Raw genomic sequence first — 27,781 nt, forward strand, 5'->3', positions numbered from 1 at the left:
TGATAAAGAAATCAGGTTTATTCACTCAGACCTATGTCTGGAAAAACATATGCTTATTACAATGCTACCATAACACAATTTTAAAGGTGTAAGTGTTGTATAAACGCATTTTGATGTTTATTTACATTCCTGTTATGTAGCATTAAAAATCTTATCATAAAAACCAAATTGAGAACTTTAATAATGTTATTCTGCATTTTTTTTAACATAATTTACATGGTAAATGATGTAAGAAAAAAAGTATAATAATCATTTATACTTTTTTTTCTTACATCATTGATTGGGTTGTTTTATTTGTTGTTTATTTATATTGGATATTTCATTACAACCATCATGGTTATAACCGTCACAAGATAAAAAACATTAAAATGTTTGTAAAACTTCTAGTAAAAACTTTGAAACTCAGCATGTAATAATATCAATATGTGCTATACACACACACCAAGTGGTTTTTGTTTCATTGTGCCATTGGCTGCATTAAGTCTGACAAAGTTGTTTTGTTCAAATTTGGTAAGAAGTAAACGTTATGACTGTCACGCTACGTAGAATTAATTTTTGAAAAAAGTTTAAGACTTTAATGCTGTAACTTTTATATACTTAATTATATGATAGTATTTCAAAAATAAATGATATAGTGAAACCACACTCACTGGATTTTCATTTGTTTATTCTGCAAAATAAACTGCTTTGCAAAAAGCAAATTTCTTTATTGTACAATTTTTGCCAAATCATAATTTTAATTTTCAACAGCTTTTGGTTTACTTTTTGGAAATTAAAAAAAAGTTAGTGATTATAAGATAAATTTATTGAATATTTTGAAAAAAACAAACCTGATTCACTAACTTGAGACTTTCTAAAATAATCTCTGAGTTCAGCTGCTTCAATTTCTGTTTCACCTGAATCAATGTAATCCAGCAGTACATTATGAATGAAGATATATTGATCTTCTGTTTGAACAAGAAGACAACGTTGCTCTCTTCAAATGTATATAAAGAACAGTGAAATTTTTTTTAACTGTGGAAACAACTCTTTTTACATAAGACTCTAATTATTAGTAACATTTATCTTGTCATTAGTAACATTTATCTTGTCATAAGTAACATTTATATTGTCATTAGTAACATTAATATTGTCATTAGTAACATTTATATTGTCATTAGTAACACTTATATCATCAAAAGTAAATATTTTACTAAAATAAAGACCTTATACGAGAAACATTGGCATATATGGAAATTTCTTGCTTTTTTTTAATCTGTTTTATTTGGGTATCAATTGTTATATAAGTACCAGTGCGACCAACACCAGCAGAGCAATGGACAATCTTAAAATTTTATGAAAACATAAATCAAAGGTACAAGTATATTTAAAAAGTAAAAAAATATTATAAATTGAAACAAATATTTAATGTTACATTGGAATGGAATCATAACATCTAAAAATCTTTAAAAATAGTATGAATTTAAAACAACACAATTTTTTCAAAACAGTTTTAAATTATTGAAAAAACTGCTTAATATGAATTTGATATATATATATATATATATATATATATATATATATATATATATATATATATATATATATATATATATATATATATATAAATTTGATTGTATAAAATTTATTTGAAAAAGAGAAAACAAATATAAATTATTCTAAAAAAATACCGCACGCTGAACTATGTTATTTTCTTTCCATTTGTTGACTTTTCTTATAAATGACAGCAAGGTTGATGGATCATTTGGCACACCAAAATCTGGCCATGCAGTAAAATGAAACTGTTTGACAAGTCGTTCAACAGCTTGACCAGTGCGTGTTACATGAAATTGTCGAACAACATGATCTGAAAACTCATTAATCTCTGTTGTTGTAATTACAATATCTTTTACTGACAAGCATCCAGTCTCAGGCCAGTATTGTGCACATTTAACGCGACCTTTTTCCTCCAAACGAGTTAACTAAAAGGTTAAAAATATATATACAATAGAGCAGAATAAGTTAATTTCTTTATGCATACATTTAAAAATTTTTTAACAACATATAGAGCCTCCACTCGCCATTTTGTTGATTTAAAAATTATAGCCTATAAAACAAGATTATAAGCAAACTTAATAGTTAAATTGAAAATAAATTATGAACAATATATTTTTTTAAAGCATATTATTAAAATCATTACTCGCGTCCATACTTTTCTTAACTTTAATTATATCATATATGATATAAATATATGCAGAAAGGTGTTAAAATCTAAAGTAAATAATTTCAATATTTCTATATGTTAAATTTTACAATTTTAAATATCTATGAAAATATATTATATAAAAAATTATCCTTTATCGCAAAACATTTATCAATATCAGCTTTAATTACCCCATTTAAAAACAGCATTAAATTCAAAAAAGTTAACTGCAAGAAATACTTAAATAATATTTTAAATAACTTAAACATTAAAAACAAACAAATAAAAATGAATTTCTTTAGTCATGAAACAAGAACCAATAACTTAAATCAAGTTTTAACTTTATTTAAATATATAAAATTTATGGTAAAGGTAAATTTAATAAAGAAATTAAAACTTAATACCATCACAATAGTCATTGAATCTGTTTCCCATACCATTCTCCAAAAATCAAATACAGTCTCAGGTAAAGGACCTTGTGTTGCAATATATTCATAATCACTTTCAAATCCTGTATATAAATAAATGCATACATATGTTATTTATAATTTATACACATGCAAAACATTAAAAGTATCTTTGAATGCTATGAATAAGATCTATAAATTAACAACAAAATTATTTTTTCATTACTTTTTTATATTCATTTTTTTAAAATTATGGTGTTGAAGCTTGATATGTTAAAGACAGTAGGTTGTTTCCTTAATTATGGTGTTTGGTGGAAGTAGTTCTTAGTGTAAAATGCTGCACATGCCTCAATAAACTGAGGTGGAGTTGAACTACACACCAAAACAACACCAAGAAACACCATAGCCACTTGCGCTTTCTGGTGTAGTTTATGTATAGTACCTACTTCAAATTTCTGGTGATGACATGGTTAAGCCAGTTAAATTTGCAGCGCAACAGTTATGCAGGTGTTAGCTCACATACCTAGCTGACTAGTTTGCTTGCAAAGCACCACATAGTTAATCTCAGATCCCTTTTAATTTGCTACTTTCATTGATTTAAATATAATTGGTCTGCTAAATCAGGATCAATCTTGCAATGTTAAGTTGCAGTTAAAAAAACACACCAAAATTTAAAGTCAAAACTGTGACAGTGTGGTAAGAAATGTATTAAGCTCACTATTGTGAGCTAAATACATTTCTATTTAGGTCAGCACTTTCAGCATATTAATTTATCAGTATAGTTTTATTTTGCTTTATAGTGATTATTGTTTTGTTTCTATAATTGTAAACATTTTATTTTAGTGTTTTATTTACATAGGTATATGTCTTTCCTGCTACTTCATGTAAGTGTGTAAACAATTTGCAAATTTGTTTGCTATATTTACTTATATTTATACTTTCATTGATTTAAATCTAATTGGTCTGCTAAATCAGGATCAATCTTGCAATGTTAAGTTGCAGTTACAAAAGTATTGAAACCAACATTTCCCTGTTGCCTCAGACATTGAACCCTGACCTATCCAGTACATGTAATCCACAAGATTTTAGCTGCTGAGTGGCCCAACACCAACTTATAAACAGGTAGTGCTACACATGGTACTTATTATTTTTAATTCATATTTTTGAAGTTAATTACAGAAGTTAATAATAATAAAAGTAACTTATATATAAATAAATAAAATGATTTAACACTTGCAAGCAGGCCTAGTGTGCACTGATGTGTCTTCAAGTTAAAAATGTTCTTGCCTTGCTTTCAAGCATCAAAAAGTTTAAGAAAAAGCAGAATTTGGTTCAAATTTTGTATTATCCAGACATACAATTAAACAGAAAGTGTTAAAACTTGACAATCAATACTAACATATAATGAAAATGCCTTCTTTAAACTCGGATAGCTGTCCTGAGAAACTGTCAAAAGTTAAAAAAAGAACTTTTGATTAATCCTACAAGCTATTTGATATCTCAACCAAAAGTTTTGAAAAGGACATTACCGCTGATAGAATGAGAAGCAATGCTGCTAAAAATGAAGATATTAAACTATACAACAATCAAAAATTTGAAAGAATCGGCTTCATTGCTTCGGACACAGATAAACTTGTCAGAAGAATGAAGAGGTCAGCAGATAGAGAGGAACGCTTAAAACAACTAAAAGAAACTAAAATGTAAAGATTGAAAGATCTTAGTAAAAGAGTTCAAGCAGCCAATATTAAGCAGTTCTGCTATAGTTCTGTATAGTACTTTTAAGTACTGTACTTTATAAAACAATAATTCATACACATTTTTATGAAATTTTTATTTATTTTCCTTCTATCTTATTGTTACCATTTTTTCATTTTTTTTTTCCTTATTTAATTTGGGCAAAAAATTAACAATTTATAATATTCACCTTCTGACAACAGGTGAAAATAATGATGATGAAGAACAGGAAACTGAATCTTCTGAATCTGATTGGGATAAAGATTGAGATTATTATGTTCAAGAACTTAAAAAACCTAGGTAAAGATGTTTTAAAAACCAAATAATTTAATAATGAAGGTCTTAGAGAATATTAATCAAATCAAATAAAACAAATGAAGATAATTTAAAAGTTGAAAAAATTATAAACCAATCATATTATTTAAGATTATTTAAGTCAGTCAATATTGGTGTCAGACCATCGAAGTAAACACTAGTTCTGTTTTCAAAGCTGGCGAAGTAGATCTTGAAAATATTTTACTGTCAAGGTCATTGCTACATGAAAAAAAGTTCAAGTACATTGAACACCAATGAGACTTGGTGCGGAAAGAAGTCATGAATCATCCTAAGGAAATGTGCTTATTGTTCATTCTGACAGAAAGCTTGTAGATCAAAATTGCCATTAGTATATTATCACCAGATGATGATGCAAAGGAAGACTGCCTGTTAGGTGTAGTTCATAGTCCATCTTCAAAGAGAATTGATCAGGAACAAAATGTTTACAACTTATTAAAATATTATGATTGTAAAGATCATGTGATATGCATCTGTTCTGATACCACAAACAGTAACACTAGCAAAGACAATGGTGCTGTATGCATTTTGTCAGATATTTTGAAAGACATGTTTAACACTACATGGTCACTTTTCAAGACTTTAGCTCTGTTTTTCTTCAATGAGGAAATGCTAGATTCGACACAACTAAATATTCTTAAAAATGAAAATATATGTATACATATATTTTCATATAAAATATATAAATACATTTTTTCATTTTAAATATAATCTTTTAACTTACACAGAAAAATTTATTTTTCATTTTGTATATTTTACCTATGCCCAACATAATATGATTCTCAGCCTATTTTTCTTTTAAAGTTGATTTTCTAGACACCCTTTTGAGCATACAGTCAAGAACTAAGTGTTCCATCATCTTGTGAAAAGTGATGGAACAAATATGATAAAGATTAAGTGATAGTTTACTAGCTTTGTTTTAAAAACTTTCTTAAAAATAGATGTAATGTAGACTTGCTTCCAGCAAGCAGGAATAGCACCAGTAGTGAAAGACTTATTGTAGATTAACAAAAAGTATTATATGGCTATGAGAAGATATGGCTTCTGAGAAAATGTATGAATGAAACCCATTAATACCAAGCAGTTTGTGTCTAGTTTGGAGGAATGCAATTTATGGAGAAGTTGTTTTCATTTATGCTAAAGATTCTTGTCTGAATGTGGCCTGAGAATAGGAGGATATGCCCCCTCACTTCTTTAAGTTTGATCTTAAGAATTGTGCTTTTTTTTTTCTTGCATATAATTGTCTCTTGAGAACATTTTTAAGAGTTTAGGAAAGGGACTTAATCATAAATGAGTTGCTTGATAACAGATGCTTTGCCAAGAACAGGCAGCCAAAGATCTAGGAGATCTAAAAGATTTAGACTAAGTAATTCTCTAAATCTGTTTTATTTTATTCTAAAATTTAAACAGATTTAGAGAATTTCTAAAATAATCACCTTAAATCTAATTATTACAACAAGACACAATATTAGAATTACAAATAGGATGTCATATTTGAGACCCTTTTTTAAATTTCACTTAACAAAACTAGTTAATTCCTATCTTAGATAGTTGATTCTAACTAAAGCAAAAAAGAGGTCTAATTTATTACCATTTGATAAACAATAGGTTAAAATTGTACTTATTTTAGGCATAAAATTTGCGTAAATACAAAAGTTTGCATAAACTTAAGGAAAACTTTAGTTACACTTAAACTATTTTTGATTTGAAGAACATTCAAATAGTTTAAAAATTTGGTTTTAACAAAAAGTTTTATTGTAACATCTTATTGTTAAGTATTAATAGTCAACCCCAATCATTTAAAGCATTTTACAGACAGTAATAAAATAAAAAAAACACTAAAAAAACAAGCAAATGCTTGAGAAATTTGAACTTCTTCTACCACTATCAACCATCTGTTTGTGAATCTTTAATTTTAATATTCAAAATTGTTCTGAATTCCAAACAAATTTTGCATTACCAATTTTATTTTGTTGTAGAATGGTATGGTACGTGATTGTTTTGGTAGAATAAGCTTGTTATCATGTATTAAGCAAGATTCTTTTGTTCTTTCATCTGTTGGAAGCAGAGATTTAGAAATGGTATAGTTGTATAATGTTTTCATTTTAGAATTACTTGTTTTAAATCAATTTATAAATTATAAATGTTAATTTTTGTTTAATTTATGTTTTGTTTTTGTTATATATATCTATTATATATTTAATTTATTTATTATATTTGTTTGTAAATTATAAATTTTAAAATTATAATGATCTACATCTATTCTAAATTTCAGACTTGTTTTGCTTTCTCATTAAAAAGTTTTGTTGTCTTGTACCATGGTTGTGTTTTTATTGGGTTGAACTTTATTTTAGTTGAGTTAAGTCTCTCATTAGCCTTTCTTCTGTTTCTTCAGTGTCAGACTTGTGGCAACGGTTCCTTTACTCTTATATTGATAATAGTAAAATTTTATTTATATCTCAGTAGAGCTTCATTTTTTCATAATTTAAGGCTGGTAGTGTGAAAAAAGAATTAGTAACTAAAAGAACAACGTAGGCTGTAGAATTAATGATTGAATGGCTGTAGAATTGATGATTGAATGGCTGTAGAATTATTTATTTAAATGGCTGCAAAATTAATTATTGAAATGAATGATATGCATGATTTTACTACAGTTCTATTGCAACGCTTCAGAATTTATTTTAAAAAGTATTTAAGAAATTAAATTTATAAACTATTGTCCATAAATTATGTTAGGAATAATATTTATATAGGAATAATGTGTAATAGCGGTGTAGTGGTAAAGCGCTCGCTTCATAAGCAAGAGGTTCTGAGTTCGATCCCTACCACGTCCCTGGTAATACCGCGCTCAACTTGTTTCTCCGCGCAGCGGCCTTGTTCGTCAAGGATCGTGTTTCGGAGTTATAGAGTTGAGAGAGGGTTATAACCACTATTAAGTAGCCTTCTCATCTGTAGTATCTGTAAATCTTGAGGGGGTAAAAAAAACAAAAAAAACAAAAAAAACAAAAAAAAAAAAACGAATACATAGTAAATTTGGTATTTATTCAAAGGAAGATATTTTTTTATTAAAAGACAGAGTTAAAAAGAAAAAAGCTACTACAAAACTTAAATCTTAAGAGTCCTTGTTATTAGACTTTTATGAAAATTTGCAGGAGGAAAAATTTAAACACTCTAGTAGATCTTTGTGAAAATGTCTTAAGTTCTACTCCAGTTACAAGTCATAAGATCTACTGTTATAAATAGAGCAAATTTGAAGTATATTATTTTATTAGAAATTTCATTTTTAAACATAATTTTAAACTATTTTAACTTATTTAAAAAAATATATTTCGAAAATCGATTTTTTTCAACAAAAAAAAAATCGATTTTAATAATATAGTAAAGTATCCTCGTGGTAGTAAAAGATTGACTTTGAAAACTGCAACTTCATATCAATTTACCAATAATAAAGTGTTTTAACTCATTTAGATAAATTTGAGAACTTTTTTTAGTATGGAAATTAACTCAATTTTTTTTAAAAATAAATTTACAATTTATCTAATAAAAATATTCTTGGGAACATGAAGAGTTGTGTGCTTTGCAAGAAAAATAAATTACCTTCTACGTAGTTAGCATTTATATAATCACTTGATGGGTCATTATCAATGACATGAAGTACAACTCGAGTAGTATCATAAGCTGGTACATTATGATATCGATTCTTTATATTGTTTTCTTGAAGACGAGAGCAGCTATATGAATAAGCAAGATCACGATTAATCATTCCATACTCTTGTGAGAAACCATAGTTACCATTTGCTTTTAACCGGTTTACATGATCTTCAAAGTTCTTTGGAGCAATAGGTTCATAACGATCTTAAAAAAACAACTTAAAACATAAAATAAAGTGAGTCCCATTTAACAAGCAGTTGTTGTTGGTTACAAACAATGATAACAAACAGGTTTTAACAATAATTCAATTATAATTGATAACAAACAGGTTTTATCAATTATTAAGTAATTATTACTGTTTTTATCAATTATTAAGTAGTTATTACTGTTTTTATCAATTATTAAGTAGTTATTACTAATATGCAGTTGCTATAAGTAATGAGGTTACATATTTTAGTTTTAGTGTTAATGGTAGCAGAAGGTTTGGCCTTACAGTATTAAAAAGCCCAAAAAGGTCTACTTACTAGACATACAGATATTTTTAAATGATCCTTAAATTTATGCTTAGATTTAATCAACTATTACCAGGCTATCTTTGTCAGACAGGTTGTCAGACCCAAATAATGGACTTATCTTATGTAATAGCTGTTATAATATCAGTCAAAAATAGATTGTTACAAAAAATAATGAGAAGCCTAACCTATTCCAATAGGAGATATTGTCTTGATTGGTTTCATCGCCGGTGATTCATTAGGTATCTTTACTACATGTTTTCTTCTACAACAAATGAATATAACAAAAAAAATAATTATAATAGTACCACCAATCGGCACTACTATAGCAGCAATGATTCCTGGGCCTGTAACAAAAAAGACCTAACCATAAAACCAATTTAAAAAACTAAATACATGAATCACCTTAAAGTAATAACTTAAAATAAAAAATAAGTATAAATGTTGACTTATTGCTGATTAATATATTGTTAATAACATAAATAAATTAAATAAACAAAAACTCAAATAATTATTAATAATCTATATATAAATCTATTGATAACAATGCATGCTAAGTATAGCTTATTTCACAACATTATTTTAATGTAAATAAGCAAAAACAAGCACAAAATAAAAAGTAAAAAAATTACTTATTGCATTTGTATTTGCCTGTGTTTTTACTGGAAGATAATAATCAGTTGTCTGATACTTATCATCAGACACATAGCCACGTATGAAGACAGTGTAATATGTTCCTGAATCAAGTGCCGGATTTTGAGCTAAAATTGAAAATATACGATAAAACTATTAAAATATTAAAAGTACATAAATTTAAAAAATGTATAACAACAAAATTCTCACAAGAAATATCAAAATATATAATAGATATATATAAAATATAATTACAAAAAGGATTAGAAAAAAAAAAAAAAAAAAAAAAAAAAAAAAACAAGTTCAATTTTATCAACTAAATTAATTAAACTAATTAGATGATTAAACTTTACTATAGCGCAGTGACGTCGCTGAGGTTAGTGTCACGCGGAGCAGTAAACTTTTAGTGTCACCCTTCTAGACTAACAGGTGAACAGGTGAAACTAAAAAAAGTCATCTATATCTAAAAATTCCTTATAAAAAAAAAAATCATTTAGAAAATAAAATCTGGCATATTTGCTTTTTATTCATTTTGGTGTCACCCCTCTGAAGGTGCCACAAGGTGCGGACCGCGCCCCTCTAGCAACGTCACTGCTATCACATTTTAATTTTCCTATTTAACTTATTATTTATTGCTTTATTTATAAATTTCTGAATAAATTGTTTTGCTTGAACTTAATAAAAAAAAGGGGGCAGTGCATACATCGACTATCTTATAGCTTGCTGCCACAAAGGCGTGCTCTACATTGACTAAGGATTTGGCATAGGGTAGTGATTTTTTCTTTCATTATTCTTTGCTTTTCTTCTTTTTCTGATAAATTAAAGATTTAAAAATTCAAAATTTTAAAAAAATTATATTAAATAAAGAGCACCCACTATAAATTCAATAATAAACTTTTGTCTTTTTTGGTCACAAATTTTTCGACAGAAATATTATATTAAAAAACCCTAATATATTATGCATAGTAAATATTCTCTACAAATGCTTTTAAAATTTCCATATTTTCTTAAGAAATATTTTTTTATAAAAAAAACTCCTGTATATGCCCCTATTTAAAATTTAGACACATGGCATGTGGTCACTGTTTGAGTCAAGTTCTTGTACTGTTGTAATCAAGTTCTTTTTTATGCACCAATGATTTGATTGCATCAAACTGTTTTATGCTACCTTTTACAAATATTCTTTTCATCCATTGATTCTTACTATTTAAAAAATTGCCAGACCTATTTACATTTTGTGAGATTAATTTTAATTGCTAGCTATAATCCTTTGATTTGAAAAGACTCTATTAGTCAAAAGTTTGGTCTGGGCATATACTTACATATCAATTCACCTAATTGTTGTGAAATCAAGTAGAATCCACTGATTCTTTTTATAAAAACCAGAGTTTAAAACTCTGGTTTTTCTTATCTGGCATCTCTAACTTAGATAATCAACTTTATACCTCACTAAAACTTATATATTGTACTTCTTCTATAACTAGATCACAATTTTATTGCACTTCTTGTTACTACCTTTAAGCTTACTAGGATTCTAAATTTGAATTTATTAGTTATAAATGATTACAATTTATTAGGTTGTTTCATCTTTAGATCTCATATATTTATTTGAATCACAAAGCTTCTAATAGTCACATGCTTGGTCTGGGCATAGTATCAATTTAACTAATTATTAAATAAATTCTTCTAATGATTTTGTTAAACACCTCCTTATTCAATCAGTTTTATCTTTGTTCTTTTTTGTTTTATCTGTTCCAAGACAGGTTTCTTTAAAATGTTAATTCTGATCAAATTGACCTCAAAAGAAAAACCATGTTTTCCTGACTCTTACAATTTACAGTATTTAAAATCTTCTGTTGGTCATTGAACTTTCATTCATTCTTGCTCTTAAGCTCTATTCTTTCATTTTATTTAACTTGAACACTTATTGTTAAAACAGATATTTGATAGTAAATTTGTTAACAACAAAAAAACTGTTCAATTTAATAATGTCACTTTAAAGACTTAATAAAATTATTATGCTAAAATGGTTATGGTTATGCTAAAATGAAAGATTAATTAAAGTCATTAAAGGTTTTTTACACATAGAAATCATCCATTTCTAACCACAGCACTATGGTTTCTGAAACCAATTTATTGGCAGAAACCGGATTTTTTTTAAGTATTAAAAAAGATTATTTTTATGTGGTACCTTAAAGTAAACCCTTCAAAGTGATAATAAATGTGGTCTATTTTTAAATTAATAGCTTAGTTTGTTTGTAATATGCACTCAAGTTGAGAATATTATTTAACTCACTTTAGTTTACAGTGAGTTAGTGTAAAGTGAGCTGTAAATTTAATACATAATATTTAATAATACATAACTTTTTAAATAAATAATATTTTTGATTTTTGTAAAGTGAATTATTTTTATACAGATATACTTTTTTATACTTTTATACTTTTTAAAAATATTTAATCAAAATTAAAATATTGCATTGTTATATTAATTATGTAAAAGAAATAAGCGAGTAGAAGTATTTCTACTTCCATTCCTTTTTTCAAAACTTTAAATTAACTTTCAAAAAATAATTTGCATGAAACATCTCTTATATTGTGCGCATCAGGTATGCACATCAGCAAAAGAAACGCGATTTAGCATTGGTTCTAAAAGAATTGAACAAAATCTTGCCCAACTAAAAAAAACAAACTATATTTTTGCCAAAAAAACAATATGTTATACAGAGGAAGAAGCATTAGAATTTATTTTGGATTCCAATTTAAGTAAACAACAATATCAAAACATTAGACAAGAGGCTGTTATCAGAAATTATAATTTGTATCCTGATTACAAAGAGATTTGGAAATGAAAATTGGCACGTAGGCCAGACCATCAATTTCTGATATTGTTGCACAAGTATCATTAAAGAATTTATTAAAGCATGCAGTGAGACGTATTGTACAATTAAAAAATGAAGTGATTCTTCAGCACATGGAATCCCTTAATACTAACAAAATTATGGAAAAGATAATATTTAGTTAAGGTTTTGATGGCAGTTCAATAAACAAAAGCCTATAAACAAAAATTTGATACTGCTGGCTGTCGTTTTGATTTTGAACTCAGAAGATAAGCATTTGAAATTGTTGAAAAATTTGCCAAAAGAACTAATGTGAATGAAGACTTGATTAAAAAGTTTAAAATTATTCTTATATCCATCTCTTGCCAGTATCAAATTTATTTAGATAAACTTGAAAAACATTGTTTTGAAACGACAAAACATTATATTTCTAAATATACTTGATATCTGATGCCTATAAATTTACACAAAGTTTTAGTACATGGCAGACAAATTCTAGAAAATACAGTACTATCAATTGGTTATTTTGGCAAAGAAGGGTCTGAAGCGAGACACAAAATTTATAAACATGATAGACAGTTCTATGCTTGCAAAACCAGCAGATAAAAAAACTAGAAGATATTTTCATAGAGCCTTAGATACCTATCATTTCCAGTATTAATTTACACAGAAGAATTCAGAACCATCGTAAGTTTCCTCTTCCTTCTGAGGTAATAAGTTTACTAACAGAAATGCCATCTAATACCTCGCAACATCAACATAGCGAAAACAAAGAAGGCAGTACTACATCAGTGAGGTAGATGAGGACCTAATTTCTATTAACTATTTAGATTCCATTGAAATGGATTGTGAAATATAATGTAAATGTAACTCATTTTTTGAAAGTGAATTCATTTAATGATATTTCATTACAATGGATAAATTAAATATATCTATAAATTGAATGTTTATAAGTATACTAAATATATAAAATACACTTAATGTATTAAATATACTGAATATATTAAATATATTAAATATACTAAATATATGAAATGAACATATTAGCTAACATAAGAATTAAAAATCATTAATTATTATGTGTTTCTATTGAAATTATTAATTTATGCAAAAAATATTGGGACTCATATGTGCACAGATAGCTTATAAATAAATCCACAACTTTTATGCGTTTAATCCTAGCATTTGAAAACATTTATGCTACTAAAGGAAATTGAAACTGTAAAAAGACAAAGAATTATTTAAAAAATTTACATGTCATGCTAATACCACATAAAGATACCTGAACTTCAAATGCACATTTAAAAAAAAAAATGTCTTTTACAGGTGACATAGTGCACTTGAAATAAACAAATTTATTTTTAGATCTGAAAACTGATCTTAATACTGTGTAAAAAAAATTGGAAAGTATGCTGTTAGTTTTCTGAAAACTTAGAACTTCTGCAGAAATTGCAAAAAATTTCTTTTTATCTAGAACTGATCTTATTAGTTTTATTTAGTTAACGAGAGAACAGAAAAGTTGCCTCGTCCCTTACTCATGGTTACCAAAAGTTAAAGAATGCCGTGCCATTAAAGATAGAGGCTTTAATGCTGTAAAGCAATATAAAAATTAGTATATAAAAAGTTAGATGAATTATGAAACATTCAAGTTTAAATTAATTTAGTAGAAATAGTATATGGTGTTTCGATCTAGAAATTTGTGATACCATGTTGACAAAGAAAAAACGTGAAACTTTGTTAAAAAAACAGTCTATTGAAATAGAAACTTTAAAACTTTGGTCAAAAATTTTAACGCAGTTTTTAACAGGAACCATAAATAGAAAGAGTCATATACTTGCATCATGATCAAAAAATCATCAGTCAGTGCATCACAAAAAACTTCAACTTTCTTTAATAAACAAGGCAGCAAAACCATCGTTGAATTCCAAAACATTGCTAAGTTTTCAAGTTTTAAGTTTTCAATGAAAAGTCAATCTTTATCTTAGCATGATAATTAACCAACAGTTTTGAAAGCAGAATGCTGAAAAATTTTCTATTCTAGCGTCCATAACAAATGTTTTCTTATATTTATAAACTATTTTTATATTTGACTTTAATCTAAAATTTGCTCCAGATAAAAAAAAAAAAAAAAACAAATAAAATACTGTGGTCAAGATAAAAATTTAAACAATTTTAACTTATTAATGAACATTCAAAATGTTTAAACATAAAAAAGTTTTACAATAATTATTCAATATTTATAAATTAATGAAAATCTGACAATTACAAACTTTTTTTGAAGTTCAATGTTCATTATGTTACATAATTTCCATTAGTCCATGTTTATCTTGCAATTAGCATTGGAAGTGTATTTGTTGAATGTCTTTTTAATACAAATGGTATTATATGGAAAGAAATTCTCCTTGGCATTTAATCAATAAAAAAAAATTAAATTCATCTATGATAACTATCCCAATATTGGACTATGAAGAATGCTGAAATTTTATGGCATTGAGACAATTTTTACATTTTAAATATTATTTACCTTTGTTTTTTAAATGTATACATACCATACACATTAAAGTGGGCTTGATTTAGATTGATAAGATACAAGCTTTTTTTTGGGGCAAGACTTGCACTTTGTTTCAAATTATATTTACAATTTAAGATAAAAGCCAGACATGAAAGTATCTTTCCATGTTAAAGAGGTCTTGCATACAGAAATGTTGTGCAAATAAAAATTAATTACAAGTACAACATACACACAAGACTATGTAATATTAAAAGTAAAATTTATTTTATTATGAAACTCACGAAGTGAAGACTTCCTTTTACGTTTAGATGTTACCCCTGAACCAACAACAAACTCTGTAGCATTTCCTGTAACAGTTCCTGCTACATACAAACCATCCTTTTTGCTTGATATATCAGCATCTGAGTAGCTATTTGAACTTGTTGAAGGGAAAGAATAACTTGGTAATTTTCTAACAACAATATTGTAATTTCTAAACGAAAAGCATAAACAACACTGAAATAAAATGTTAATATATATAAAAATAAAAATATTTTTGCACACTTAGCATTGCATAAAAGTTCATCTATTATAGCATATACAGATAACAAATTGTTACTATTTTTTCCTAATTTTATATCAAACAATGCTTCCAGAAAAAGAAGAAAAAATGAAGAATAATGAGATAAGATTGCTGTCATATGCCAAACCCTCAGTCAATATAGCAGCAATTCTTTGCAACAGCAGGCTATAAGATAGTCAATGTACAAACCAAGGGTGTGGAGTCGTAAAAAAAAAGTACTCTGACTACAATCATTGAAATTTTTAGAGTACGACTCTGACTCTGACTCCAACTCTGGAGCAAAATTTTTAAAAAAGTCTTTAAAATCTATAAAAAATATTACGTGATAATTTAAAAAATTTTATTTTGCCAAATATATGAAAAGTTCTTTAAAGGTTAAATATTTTGAATAAGCACATGGAATACCAAGAAGATTTACTATTGGAGTTGGAGTTGCAATTTTGTTTAGCAACTCTGACTCCGCTAAAAATGTTGCAAATCCGACTTCATGACACCAACTCCACAGCCCAGGTATGAACTGAAGCCCGCTTACTTTTTTGATGGTACAACACCGCACTCGTGATACTTTAGTGTCATGAGTGTGGCGTTGTAGATACTACATCAAAATTTGTCAACAAAAAAACATTGTATATCAAATAAAAAATTTTTTGTGAGCACAGTCTTCATCAAACCTCATCAAACCTCATGATTGCTCTCATAGAAATTATGTCTATTATGCATAATTGCGTTTGAAGACAAAATATTACACTTTTACAAGTGCAAAAATAACACCCTGAACGAATTTCTTTATCGCAAGCACTGCATTTAAAAAAAAAAGTATTTAAAATTTTGTGCTCCCTTTTTGGTGTTTCAAGGCTCAAACACACAGTTGTAAAATTCTACATGCAGTTGTTAACCACCTTGGGTGTGAATATATTCCAGGTTCACAAACAGATAAATCTGCCTGATTTAAGAGCCAAACTTATATCCCACAAAAACTGCTAATCTCTGCTTGACATTTTACAATGTTTTCAGCAGACCCACAGGTGAAACATGACCAATGACCAGTGAAGGTGAAACATGACTAGGGTTGAGCTTTTACCGACTTTTGAATTTACCGGTAAATTGGTAAAAAAGCATAATTTACTGGTAAATATCGGTAAAATCAGTAAAAAATAAAAAAAATCATAGAAACTCATATAAAATTTTTTTTTGTTTCAAAATAAAGTCTTTATAAGATTCAGATCTAATATCTTTACTGATAATTAATATATTGATAAAAAATGAGCTTTGGGGAAACAAAGTGTATCAAGCAAGTTGTCAATCATTCTGGATCGAATTTTTGTCACAAATAATCCAACAACAGAAAAGGCTCGCTCAGACTCAATACTTGTTGGAGGGATAGTCTCCAGTGCATTGAACAAAAGTTCAAGATTGGCAGTTCTCTTTCCAGTAGCTTCATAGACCAACATTTCTTTTAAAATGGCTTTGAATTCGTCATTTGAATTGTGGTGCTGTTTTTTGGCTGAATGCTGAATTGCTTCCTCAAGTTCTTCTTTAAGTGAATGTGGATTTTCATCAAGACTTTCTGAGCCACACACTTCTTGAATGAATTCTAAGTCATCTGGATTTGTTGGGAATAGTCTAGACAACAAATCTTTGGCAGTCTTAAAGTCAGTTAAAGTACAGACTTCAAAGGCATTTTGAAAACTCCATGTTCTTCAATGTCGGATAAACATTCTGATTGAAAACGTATCTGTACAAGCTAACAAGATTGCTCTGCCTTCCCACTTCAAAACGTCTCAAAATTGCTCTCTTTATTGCAATGCAAAGAGTTGAATATTGTTGTTTAAGTCTGTTCAAAAGAAACTTATAAATTCCCTCACAATAAGAAGAGTTGCATCCTGTCGGCTAAGGGCTTCTGCTGCCAAATTGACTGGCTCAAGAGCAGCAACAATGTCGCATAAAATGTTTACTTCATCATCACTGCAAAACAAATGTGGAGAAACATCTTTCAATATTTTTCTGAGTATATCTTTAACTTTGAGATACTGTTGAATCATCAACTGTTGACTGTTCCATCTTGTTCTGCAGCCAAGGATAATTGAAACCTCCTTTCCATGCTGTTTCTTGATTTCTTCTGAGAAGACATCATTTTTGACTGGAGATTTTTGAAACAACTTGATGATTTTTCAGACTTTTGTGATGACAGATTGCAAGTGCACTTTCAATATTGGAATGGGAATGTTTTCATCCATGGCAGCATCAAGAAAACTGACTTCAGTGTCAGATTTGGATTCGTCACTGCTGACTATGGGTGTAACACGTTTGGTGCTCAGTTGAAACCAGTTTTTCGAACTTAACCATCATGGAAGCTCCATCCAAAACTGAGCCAACAATGCTGTCGCTAATGTTCAACCCAAGTTCGGACACTTTTCTGTGACAGCTGCTGCAGCTTTTTCAGCTGGCAGTGATCTAGAAATTTGAGTCAAGCCCAGATTCCAGTATGTGTGTTTTTGATGAATATTAATATTTATGTACCTTCGATTTTTCAAAGAAGTGTACTTATCCAGTGTAATTAAAAAGCGTTTTCTAATGAAAACGCTTTAATAGTGAAGAATTAATAGTGTTTTTAAGATCAAGTCAGCTGCAAACTTTTCAACTGACTGGATTGCTTGCTTGTGATTTTTTTGGAAAATCATAACCTTTTTCACACACGGCAGGATTGAATGAAAGAGCTGTTAACAATGGCATGGAAACTAAATCCATCCAGTGCTTAAAGACTTGAAATCACTTCTTCAATTGGTTGTTTTGGGAAAAAAGCTGAAATCTTAGGCTTTTTCGATTCTGTTGCAGCTTTTGTTGTCAACTTCTCCTGTGTTTCTTTTTTGATTCCATGTTTTTTGTCTAGATGATACCACATTCCAGTTGTGGAACTTGAGTATTTACTGGTATTTCCACATATTTTGCAAGTCACTGTTTTTCCTTTGTTTAAGGTGAAGTGTTTCCACATGCCTGACATTTTGACCGAAAACAAATCAAATTGATTGATAAATGCAACAATAAATATATCACAAGAAAGTAGTAATATCTTTCTTAAAATGTTCAGACAAAACTTAACCAACAGAATTAGTTTCCAAACAAAACAAACAGCTTAGTTGATGGGAAAATGATTATTAAAGTTTTAATCTAAGATTAAGCTATTTCAAACCTTTTAAAATATTTTAAAGTATTTTTGAGCATAATGATTCTGATTACCATCTATGATACCATAATGATTCTTCGTTTTTTAGATTTTTGTAATAGAGAGAAACAAATAAACAAGGTCGAAGAGTTCTGATTTACGTAGAGGAAAACAGTGTACTTTAGGTAAAAACAGTATATATTAGGTGCAGCTGAAAATCATAACTTCTTTTCACAGCAAAATATTATTCACAAATGTAGCAAAAAAAAAAGAAAATTAATTTCATAATTAGGGATTTCAAATGAACTGTTTAATTTAGAGTATAGCTTAGGAAAAATCATTTACCAAAACCTTGCCGACATAATTTTACTGGTAAATTGGTAAAACAATTTTACCGATTAATTGGTAAATTAACTGGTAAAACAATTTTACCGATTTATTGGTAAATTTTTGGTAAAAGCTCAACCCTAAACATGACCAATATACACAAAACCTGGTTCTACTAAAAATAAGTAACATTCCCTGCTTATGGTTAAGTGATTTTCTACTAATATATAATTGCTCTGTTCTTTTAAGAAAATTGAGCACTCTATTGTATAGAATACTTTTTAAAGTTGTTTAAATATATAATATATATATATATATATATATATATATATATATATATATATATATATATATATATATATATATATATGTATATATATATATATATATATATATATATATATATATATATATATATATATATATATATATATAATAAACATATATACATGTATGTATGTATGTATGTATATATGTATGTATGTATGTAATCTCTATGAAAATACGCTTCTTTTGAGACCCAGGTTGACATACTTTTGAATAACTTTTTTTTCGACAATATTAGGGACTTTTCCTTAAATACTAAAGATTTGAACCCAAATATCTTTACAACTTGACGTGATGGTGAAAAATGGTTTGCATATTTGAAATCAGCATATTTAATTTGTTTTAAAAAACCACCTAGTTAACAAGATATGCACAATAAAATTTTGTTTATCAGTGTTATTATAAATATATTAAATGCATAAATTATTATGTTTACTTATTACTTTATTAAATAAAGTAACAAATTAATTATAATGATTGTTTACAACAAACTCATTTTATTTAAATTATTAAAGAATATTATTTGTAATTACATTTATATAAAGATGTAATTTTTGATAAATCTTTTCAAATTTTTTAAATAATAACTTTTATGAACGTATTTAATAGCAAAAAACTTAAGTGCAAAAACAAACATTACATAACATAACTCAAATTTAATAGTGTAATAATAAAACTTATTATGTTAAAATTTTTATAAAATAAATTTATAAGAGGTTTTAAAAACAGAATTATAAATTTAAATTAATTATGAATAGCAATGTTAAATATGATAAAAACTGGGCTGCTTCATTCAAAAAAAATTTAGTGCTTAGGCGCATTTTAAAAAAATGAATTAGCTCAAAAAAAATGACATAACGTAGTTGTGGTTTTGAATAAAAATAATAAAAAGTTCAAAAAATGAAATTAAGTGATTAAGAAGATTAAGTGTGCAAAATTTGAGCAAAATTGGTTGAGAAAAAAGCTTTCAAAAATTGATTTCAAATTTTGTGGCACACAAAATTTGAAATCAATTTTTGCTTTTTAACTTTTCAATTTAACCACCCGCTAGCAATTAAAGTAGCAATAAAACAATAAAACGTAATAAATCGTAATAAATAAAACGTAATAAATATCGTAATAAATATAATATCGTAATATAACTATTTTAAACGCTTTTTCAAAATTTGAATAATTTTATGAGATTTTAGTACATACTTTTTGAAATATCAATACCTTTTCTATCAATTCATTGGTGCCAAATTTTTCAAAAATAACCTTCTGTGTATTTTAAATAATAACTTAATTTTAAACAATTGGTTTACAATTTGAGGCCTTAAAAATATTTACATTAAAAAATATATAACAGCGTTGATAAGTTTGCCTTTACTTTCAAAAAAGCATTAGTGTTTCTTTAAAATTTAAGGAAAGTTGGCTTCAAACTATTTTGTTTATTTTTTCATGTGGTTTCTACATCTGCACATCATTAGTATTGCCTAATTTCAAAGATATTGTAGATTTACTTTACCATGATTTGTTTCAATATATGCTGTTGTCACTATACCTGCTGATTCAAGTTTTAAGTTTAATTTTTAAAAGGATTGCAGACAACCAAATCACTTTAAGACAATTTTTGCTTGAAAGAGACATAAGCATAAACATCAAAGACTTTCATGACAGTAATTGATGGAATCAATGTGTAAAAAGGTTTTTATTAATTTTTTATTTGTATTATTCACTTCCTATAGGCCGAGAGGGCCACTACAGTTAAGGAGGCTACTTTATTGTGGTTACAACCCTATCTCAACTCTGAACAAAGTTGCTGTGGGGAAAAAAAGATTGAATGGGGTACTACCAGGTACATGGTAGGGATTGAACTCAAAAATTTTCACTCATGAATATTTATTATTAGTCTCAAATATCTGACATCTTTGACTGTTTTGCAGCCATACCATTTTACAGTGATAATAAAAGCTATGCAAAAATGTGGCATTTACTCAATTGATAAAAAAAAAAAGGTGATAATAAAATTTTAAATTGATAATTGATAAAAAAAGGTAGTGGAATTTTTGACTAATAAATGATTGAGAATTAGGCATAGAGCCAATGATTTAGATGGATAACTGAAATTTTCACATTTGCAATAGAAAACAACTGTTTAAAATTATTCAACCTATTGCACTTCTTCAACTTTTTAAGTGTTTTACATTTGGTATTTGATAACAAACATCATCTCTTATGAGGCGTCATACATGTTGGCTAAAATAACTTCTAGAAAAGATAAAATTTAGATTCATCTTAATCTTTTTTTGCTTAAAGGGGAAAAAAATGTTAAAAAGGAATAGTGGACATTCTACAACCTCTACCATTTTTATTTTATTCTTGCTAAAAAAGGCAATGTTGCTTATAATAAATAATAATTTACATTAAGTAACAATTTTACATTAAGTAACAATACAATAATTTAGTCAATAAATGAATACAAAATAAAATATAAAAAATACCTAATAGGTCCATAAATGTTAGAAAAACTAACAAGATGTATTTTGAATGAGTTTTTAGTAATATCACTGTTAAGAACTTCTGGCAGCGGACCAATAAAAGGTGGAGGTGCTAAAAATAATTGATTACTCATAATCTATTAAAACCATTGTTTAATAAAAAAAAAAACAGATCACAGACTCAAAAGTTTTTTTTTAAACTGAAATTTATAAATAATATGGTTCAAAAAAAAAATAAAATGTATATAAATATATTACAGTAAATTAAAAAACAAACTTACAAAAAAACATTAACAATTAAGAATTTTATATTGATTTGTTGAAATATGTGAAATATACAATATAGTATAATTAAAAGCATGTGTTACAAATGTTTGCTGTCAATATTTTTTAAAAAAAATGATATAACTCACCAGCAGTTGATGTCATTCCAAAATTTACACTGTAGTTTGAAAACAGTTTATTTTCTACCATAATTTTAATTTCATATTTTGTGTATGGAGTTAAATTACTAATATTGCATTTTTGTGTCATTATTTGGATACATCCACTACTATTTATGAAATTTGAATCGTCAGGTTTTTTATAGCTTACCTTTAAAGATAATTGTATAAAAATATAATTATTCAAAAAGAAACAGAATCTAAATTTCAAAGCAAAAACATAAAACCAAAATTCTAGATCTAATCTAACTTAAGAAAAGGTGAAAAACATGTGCGTGTGTGTGTGTTTTTGTGTGTATGTGTGCGTGCGTGCGTGCGTGCGTGTGTGTGTGTGTGTGTGAGTGAGATGAAATGGAAATAAGATGCATTTTTTAGAAAATTATTATACCATGTTTAAAATATTTAAATGTTTAAAAGTAAAAGATAAAATTGTATATTATTAAAGAGTGGTTAATATAAACATTATTATTATATTTTTAAAAGTATATTATTGTATTTATGAATATAATAATGTATTCACAAATATGATAAGTAAAACACAAATTGATTAACTTGATTAAATATAGCACATTGTCAAAAACTTGGTTAAGATCGAAACTTAGAGACTAAGATCGAAAAAAATCAATTACTTGGAGTAGGGCACTGGAGTTTTAGAGCTCAAAAATGAATTTTCTAAGCTCTGTAGTGAAAAAAGTACAGAACCTAATGAGTCCTGAAACCCGTCATATCTCTTTTTAAGTTCTTATGTATCATTGTATCCAAATACTTAAGTCTATTGATTTAAAAATAAGGGTACAGGAATGAATAATAAGTTGTCGTATATGACAATTCTAAGTTCCTTTTTGGAGTTTTAAGGCTATTGAATCCCAGGTAAAAATAGAGAACATTTGGGATATTCTATTGCTGGATTCAGTAAACTGTTTGCCTGTCAACAACATTGTAAGTTTATTTTTGGAGACTATTGAAAATAAACTTGTTTTTCTGTCAACAACAAACAAACAAAAAAATTGCTATAAAAGGATAATACTTAAATGTATTGTAATACAATACTTACACAAAAAACAAAAACAAACCTTACTACCCTGCTTGTGTAAAGCATCTCACCTGGTGCAAGCAACAAATGTTTAACATCTTAAAGTTTGTGCATTTAATGTTTAAAAATTAATTAGGGTAGTTAAAGTAATGTGCAGCACTATATATGATGGCCGTGATGAAAAAATTCTGAGAAAACACTATATGTAGACCCTCTAAGAAAAATCTAGATGTAAACACTAGATGTGCACAGTGGGCTAGGCTGTGACAAAACTTAAAAAATGTCATGTTCTGAAAAAAAAATTTTTTTAAGATATGTATTACATATATCATGGCCTTTTTAAAATGGATTTTATTTTTTTTCTCAACTGGATTTTTTTTTTCCTCAAACTCAAAAACTGTTTTTACAGCTACAAATTAAAGAAGCATCATTTTCAGATATTCAAAACTAAAAATTTAATTAAAAAAATGTTAAAAAACTTTATTACTTTACAAATTAAAAATTAATTTTATTTGTGGCGCTTTTTTTAGTAAATTTTGAAATAAATTTATAGCTTGTCATTTTCTTGCAATAATAACAAAATATATATCTATGTTACCTTTTTTTTCTATTGTTTCAAATGACGTGTAAAAAAACTTTATTACAATTATCATAGAAGTATATATATATAAAACCTAATACTTTTTGGAACACAAGGGAACACATCTATGAGTATATACAATAAATGTTTAATATGAGGTAAAATTAGTTTTTTTTTTAAATTTTGTTATTCACCTCCGAGAAGGCCGAGAAGGCCACTACAGATGAGGAGGCTACTTAATAGTGGTTATAACCCTCTCTCAACTCTATAACTCTGAAACACGAACCTTGATGAAGAAGGTCGCTGCGCGGAGAAACAAGTTGAGCGCGGTACTACCAGGGACGTGGTGGGGATCGAACTCGGAACCTCTTGCCTATGAAGCGAGCGCTTTACCACTACACCACTACCGCATAGTTTTGGCTGCTACTTCTTGCAACTTTGAGCACTGCCAAGCTCTAAATCTGAATACATTTTGCACAACTCCCTCACTTTGAAGGGGTTTTAATATTTGATATTAATGTAACTTAAAAGTGCCGAAAGATTTGCTGATGAATTCTATTAATTTTGATGAAATGAGATTTAAATTACTTCCTGTAGAAGCTCTACCTCATCCTCCCTCATATAGAAATAACTAATGTTAGGGTTGCCACCTAAATTAGGGTTAATTGTGTTATTAAATTATTACTTATTTTCATTCATGTTTATATTTTTTAGCTGTATAATGAATGTATAATTTTGACATTTACAAATGTATCAGGAATAATCAGTTCACAATGTATGAAGAGTCCTCCGTACTATGTTGTCAAATTATGTCTGATTTGAATGACTTCATTGAACACTAGAAAAATTGATGAACTTTTTAATAATTTTTAATAAATGTTGGATTGAATGCAGACGAATTGCTGTAAAATTTGAGCATAAGTATAGTGAATGGCTTGACAAAGGAGAAATTGATTATGGAGGAGTGAGTAAAATATTCTTTCTAAATTCAGAAAGTCTTGTTACACCATTAAAAAATTCTATTGGTAGATCAATTGTAGACTTTGACGATTGTTCTTTAAGAACAAAATATAGAAAAATTAGTACAATATTACGGATAGCTGTACAACTAATCAAATATTATTTGCTGCTAAAGTCAAATTAAATAATGATAAAAGGAATGACGGAGGTGAAATTGTTCATAATATCTTAGAAACAAATAGTAAACCAACAACAATGACTCCGACTTAGGCTTTAGCACTACTTTTAGATTGTAATTTATCAAAGACTTTTATCAATACATTTGAAATGCTCTAGAAAAATAAATTTCTATATAGCCAGCAATAATAACGTCAGAGCTGCAAAAGAACTATACTAATAACATATTCGTAAATGACTATTCAGCTAATGTTCCAATACAAGATCTGGTAAATCATACTTGTAAAAGAGAAGTTATTTTGTCTCATGAGTTTGATAAAGCAACGCTATATTACAAAGCTGGATTTGATGGCTCAACTAGTCAAACCATTTATAAACAAAAATTATCAGATAGCAGTTCTCGTTATTTATCAAATGAAAATCTTAGTTTTTGACTTTTGTTTAAAGGATCCAAAATCGAGAAAAAACGGAGTAGACAAAAATCGAGAAAAAACTCTGTCGGAGTCGAGAAAAAATCGGAGTTTCGATAAAACTTTGTTATAAATTAAAAAATTAAACTATCTAGTTGATAATTAAACATTGTTCTTATATTTATTTTTTTTAATTTTATATATTTCGATTTATAATTAATAATAAATTTTTAAAAAATTTATACTTTTTTATTTCTTAGTACCTAAATATTTTTCTTCTCACAATCTTTTAACGAACAAGTTGTATCTAATAAATGGCTTTCTAACCGACATCGGTTAGGAAGTAGGTGTGAACTTTCAGTTAAATGCCCTTCTGCGGTGCTCTGTAATTAAGACTTCTTGGGGTATCTATAGTAAAAACTAAAAAAAAATTTAAAAAAAGTATTTATTCTGAAGATCTTTTAAATTAATATTTTAAAAAGATGAAAACATCTATCATTTCATCAGAAAGCGAACTACGAAACTATGTGACAAATCTGGAAGACGAGGAGAAAACTCTTTCTGCTTCCAAGGAAGTTGCTTGAATTCTGTGGATGGCTTGTTCAAATTTTAAAACTGCTTCTGATTTCACACCAGTTACTTCGTATTCTTTTAACTGATCGGTGAAGGTCTTGACTTTTTAGCTGTTGATTGTTTTTGATATAAAACTTCTTGAATTTCGACAAAAAAAGATGTCGATTGTGATAGTTCTTCTTGTTTGCTTTTAGCGCAATCATCTGATTTTGTTTGGAAACTATTTGCTTTTGTTGCAAATAGTTGATCAAATAATTTTGCAGCATAAACTTGAATATCTTTTTTAGAAGCGTAAAAAAATGTGCGGTTTTTACTTTTAAAAAAATCGGGATTGTGCAAATAACGACTCAATGATACCAACATAATGTTTTTACAATTTTTGTATCTGGAGATTAACGCCTCTGCAAAATTAGAACTGCTGTTAGTTTCTACAACCTTCAATTTCATTACTAACGTTTCCATAATGATGTCACACTCCAAAATTGTCGTATTTGGCTTTTCCAAGCGAACTGCAGTGTCAGCAATGACTTCCAATAAGTCAGACAGCGATTTTAAGAAATCCAAGTCAATTTCATCTAACATGTTTAAGCAATTTAGTTCTTCGAGTGTTTTTTTTTTACAGCTTCTAAGCAATCCAAAAATCTTTTGATCATCTGAAAAACACTGTTCCATCTAGAGCGGTTGTCGAGCAACAGTCCTTTGTCATGCAAAGATCCGTAAATTTTGTGTATTATTCTTTTAAGAACTTCATATCGAAACAATGAATATTTTAAAAACTTAATTATTATTCGAAGTTTCTGTAGAATTTTTTCGATATTTTCTTCATAATTATTCTCACTCTCTGAATATTCAATAAGAAACTCTCCATCAGTCTCTCCATCAGTTTCCGTTTCTGTTTCAATATCCGATTCAGTTTCTTGGTTCACAATTTCGCGAAAATCTTTAGCGTATATCAAATCACAAACACTCAAATGAATTGAATGATTCTGGCAGATTTGATGTGGAAACTTAAACATGGTACCTAATTTCACCATCCAGCTACAGCCATCCGTTGTTTTATCTGCAACATCTTCATCATCTATACCGAATTCTTTTAATTTTTGCATTATCAAAATGTTTAATGTTTTGGCAGAACTAGGAGTTGGCAATCTAACCATTCCTAAACAATATGTTTGGTCGTGATAAACATTTAACTTGTAGTATCTTCTACCTATATTGCTACACCATTCGTCACCTGTTAGTCCAAATTTTTCTCCTTTTACTTTCAATGTAGCCAAAAAAGCATTCTAAATGTTTTAGATTGAGTTATAGACCTAATCGAATATCCATTAAGAGCTGTCAACTTGGCAAGAAGATAGTTTAATGACATCTTAGTAAAAACTGGTCTAGAACTGGAGGGTTTTAAATCTATTTTCTTGCAACTTTTGACGTGACCAATTAGGCCGTTTGTGCTGCTTCCTGGACAAGCGATTCTTTTATGTTATTTTTTGCAATGTCCGTATTTCTTATCATTTACCACAACCTTATCAAAGTATTTCCACACTTCCAAAACCATTTTTCTCTAATAAAGAAAAATTATCAATTTGACTGTGACAGATATTTGTTTTTAACTTTATTTTAATTGTGATAAGTTATCACATTTTAAGTTATTAATTAAGTTATTTATTCTAATAGGTAAGTATAATGAAACATTAATTATTATTATTTATTATCAGTGATAACATTTTATTACACAATTTCGCCACAATACACAGTGGGCCGAATATTAGACTTATGGTGGACGAAGTAATTTTGATCATATAATATACAACATTATTGTAAAAAAAATGTATTACATGTTTAAAACATACCTTATTTTAAGACCAGTCTTTGTATATATTATAAATAATGATCTTGACTTAAAATTTTTTTTTGTTAAGGTAAACTATTAAATAGTTAAAACACA

The 27,781-nt window shown here is 27.6% G+C and overlaps 1 protein-coding gene across 3 annotated transcripts in view; it reads right to left on the reverse strand.

The window, feature by feature from the left end:
- LOC100198055 (tyrosine-protein phosphatase Lar) overlaps positions 1-27,781 on the reverse strand; it is a 122,920-nt gene that overhangs the window by 10,373 nt on the left and 84,766 nt on the right. For all 3 annotated transcript variants that reach the window (XM_065801439.1, XM_065801440.1, XM_065801441.1), the window contains 10 exons: positions 22,074-22,254; positions 21,664-21,772; positions 15,083-15,273; positions 9,452-9,580; positions 9,008-9,166; positions 8,254-8,511; positions 2,587-2,693; positions 1,671-1,961; positions 1,206-1,324; positions 831-976 (listed from right to left, as the gene is read on the reverse strand). In XM_065801439.1, the coding sequence (XP_065657511.1) occupies positions 831-976; positions 1,206-1,324; positions 1,671-1,961; positions 2,587-2,693; positions 8,254-8,511; positions 9,008-9,166; positions 9,452-9,580; positions 15,083-15,273; positions 21,664-21,772; positions 22,074-22,254 (1,690 nt within the window). The remainder of the gene's footprint in view (positions 1-830; positions 977-1,205; positions 1,325-1,670; positions 1,962-2,586; positions 2,694-8,253; positions 8,512-9,007; positions 9,167-9,451; positions 9,581-15,082; positions 15,274-21,663; positions 21,773-22,073; positions 22,255-27,781) is intronic.

Source organism: Hydra vulgaris, chromosome 07 (assembly GCF_038396675.1).
Source record: "Hydra vulgaris chromosome 07, alternate assembly HydraT2T_AEP".
Lineage (NCBI taxonomy): Eukaryota > Metazoa > Cnidaria > Hydrozoa > Anthoathecata > Hydridae > Hydra > Hydra vulgaris.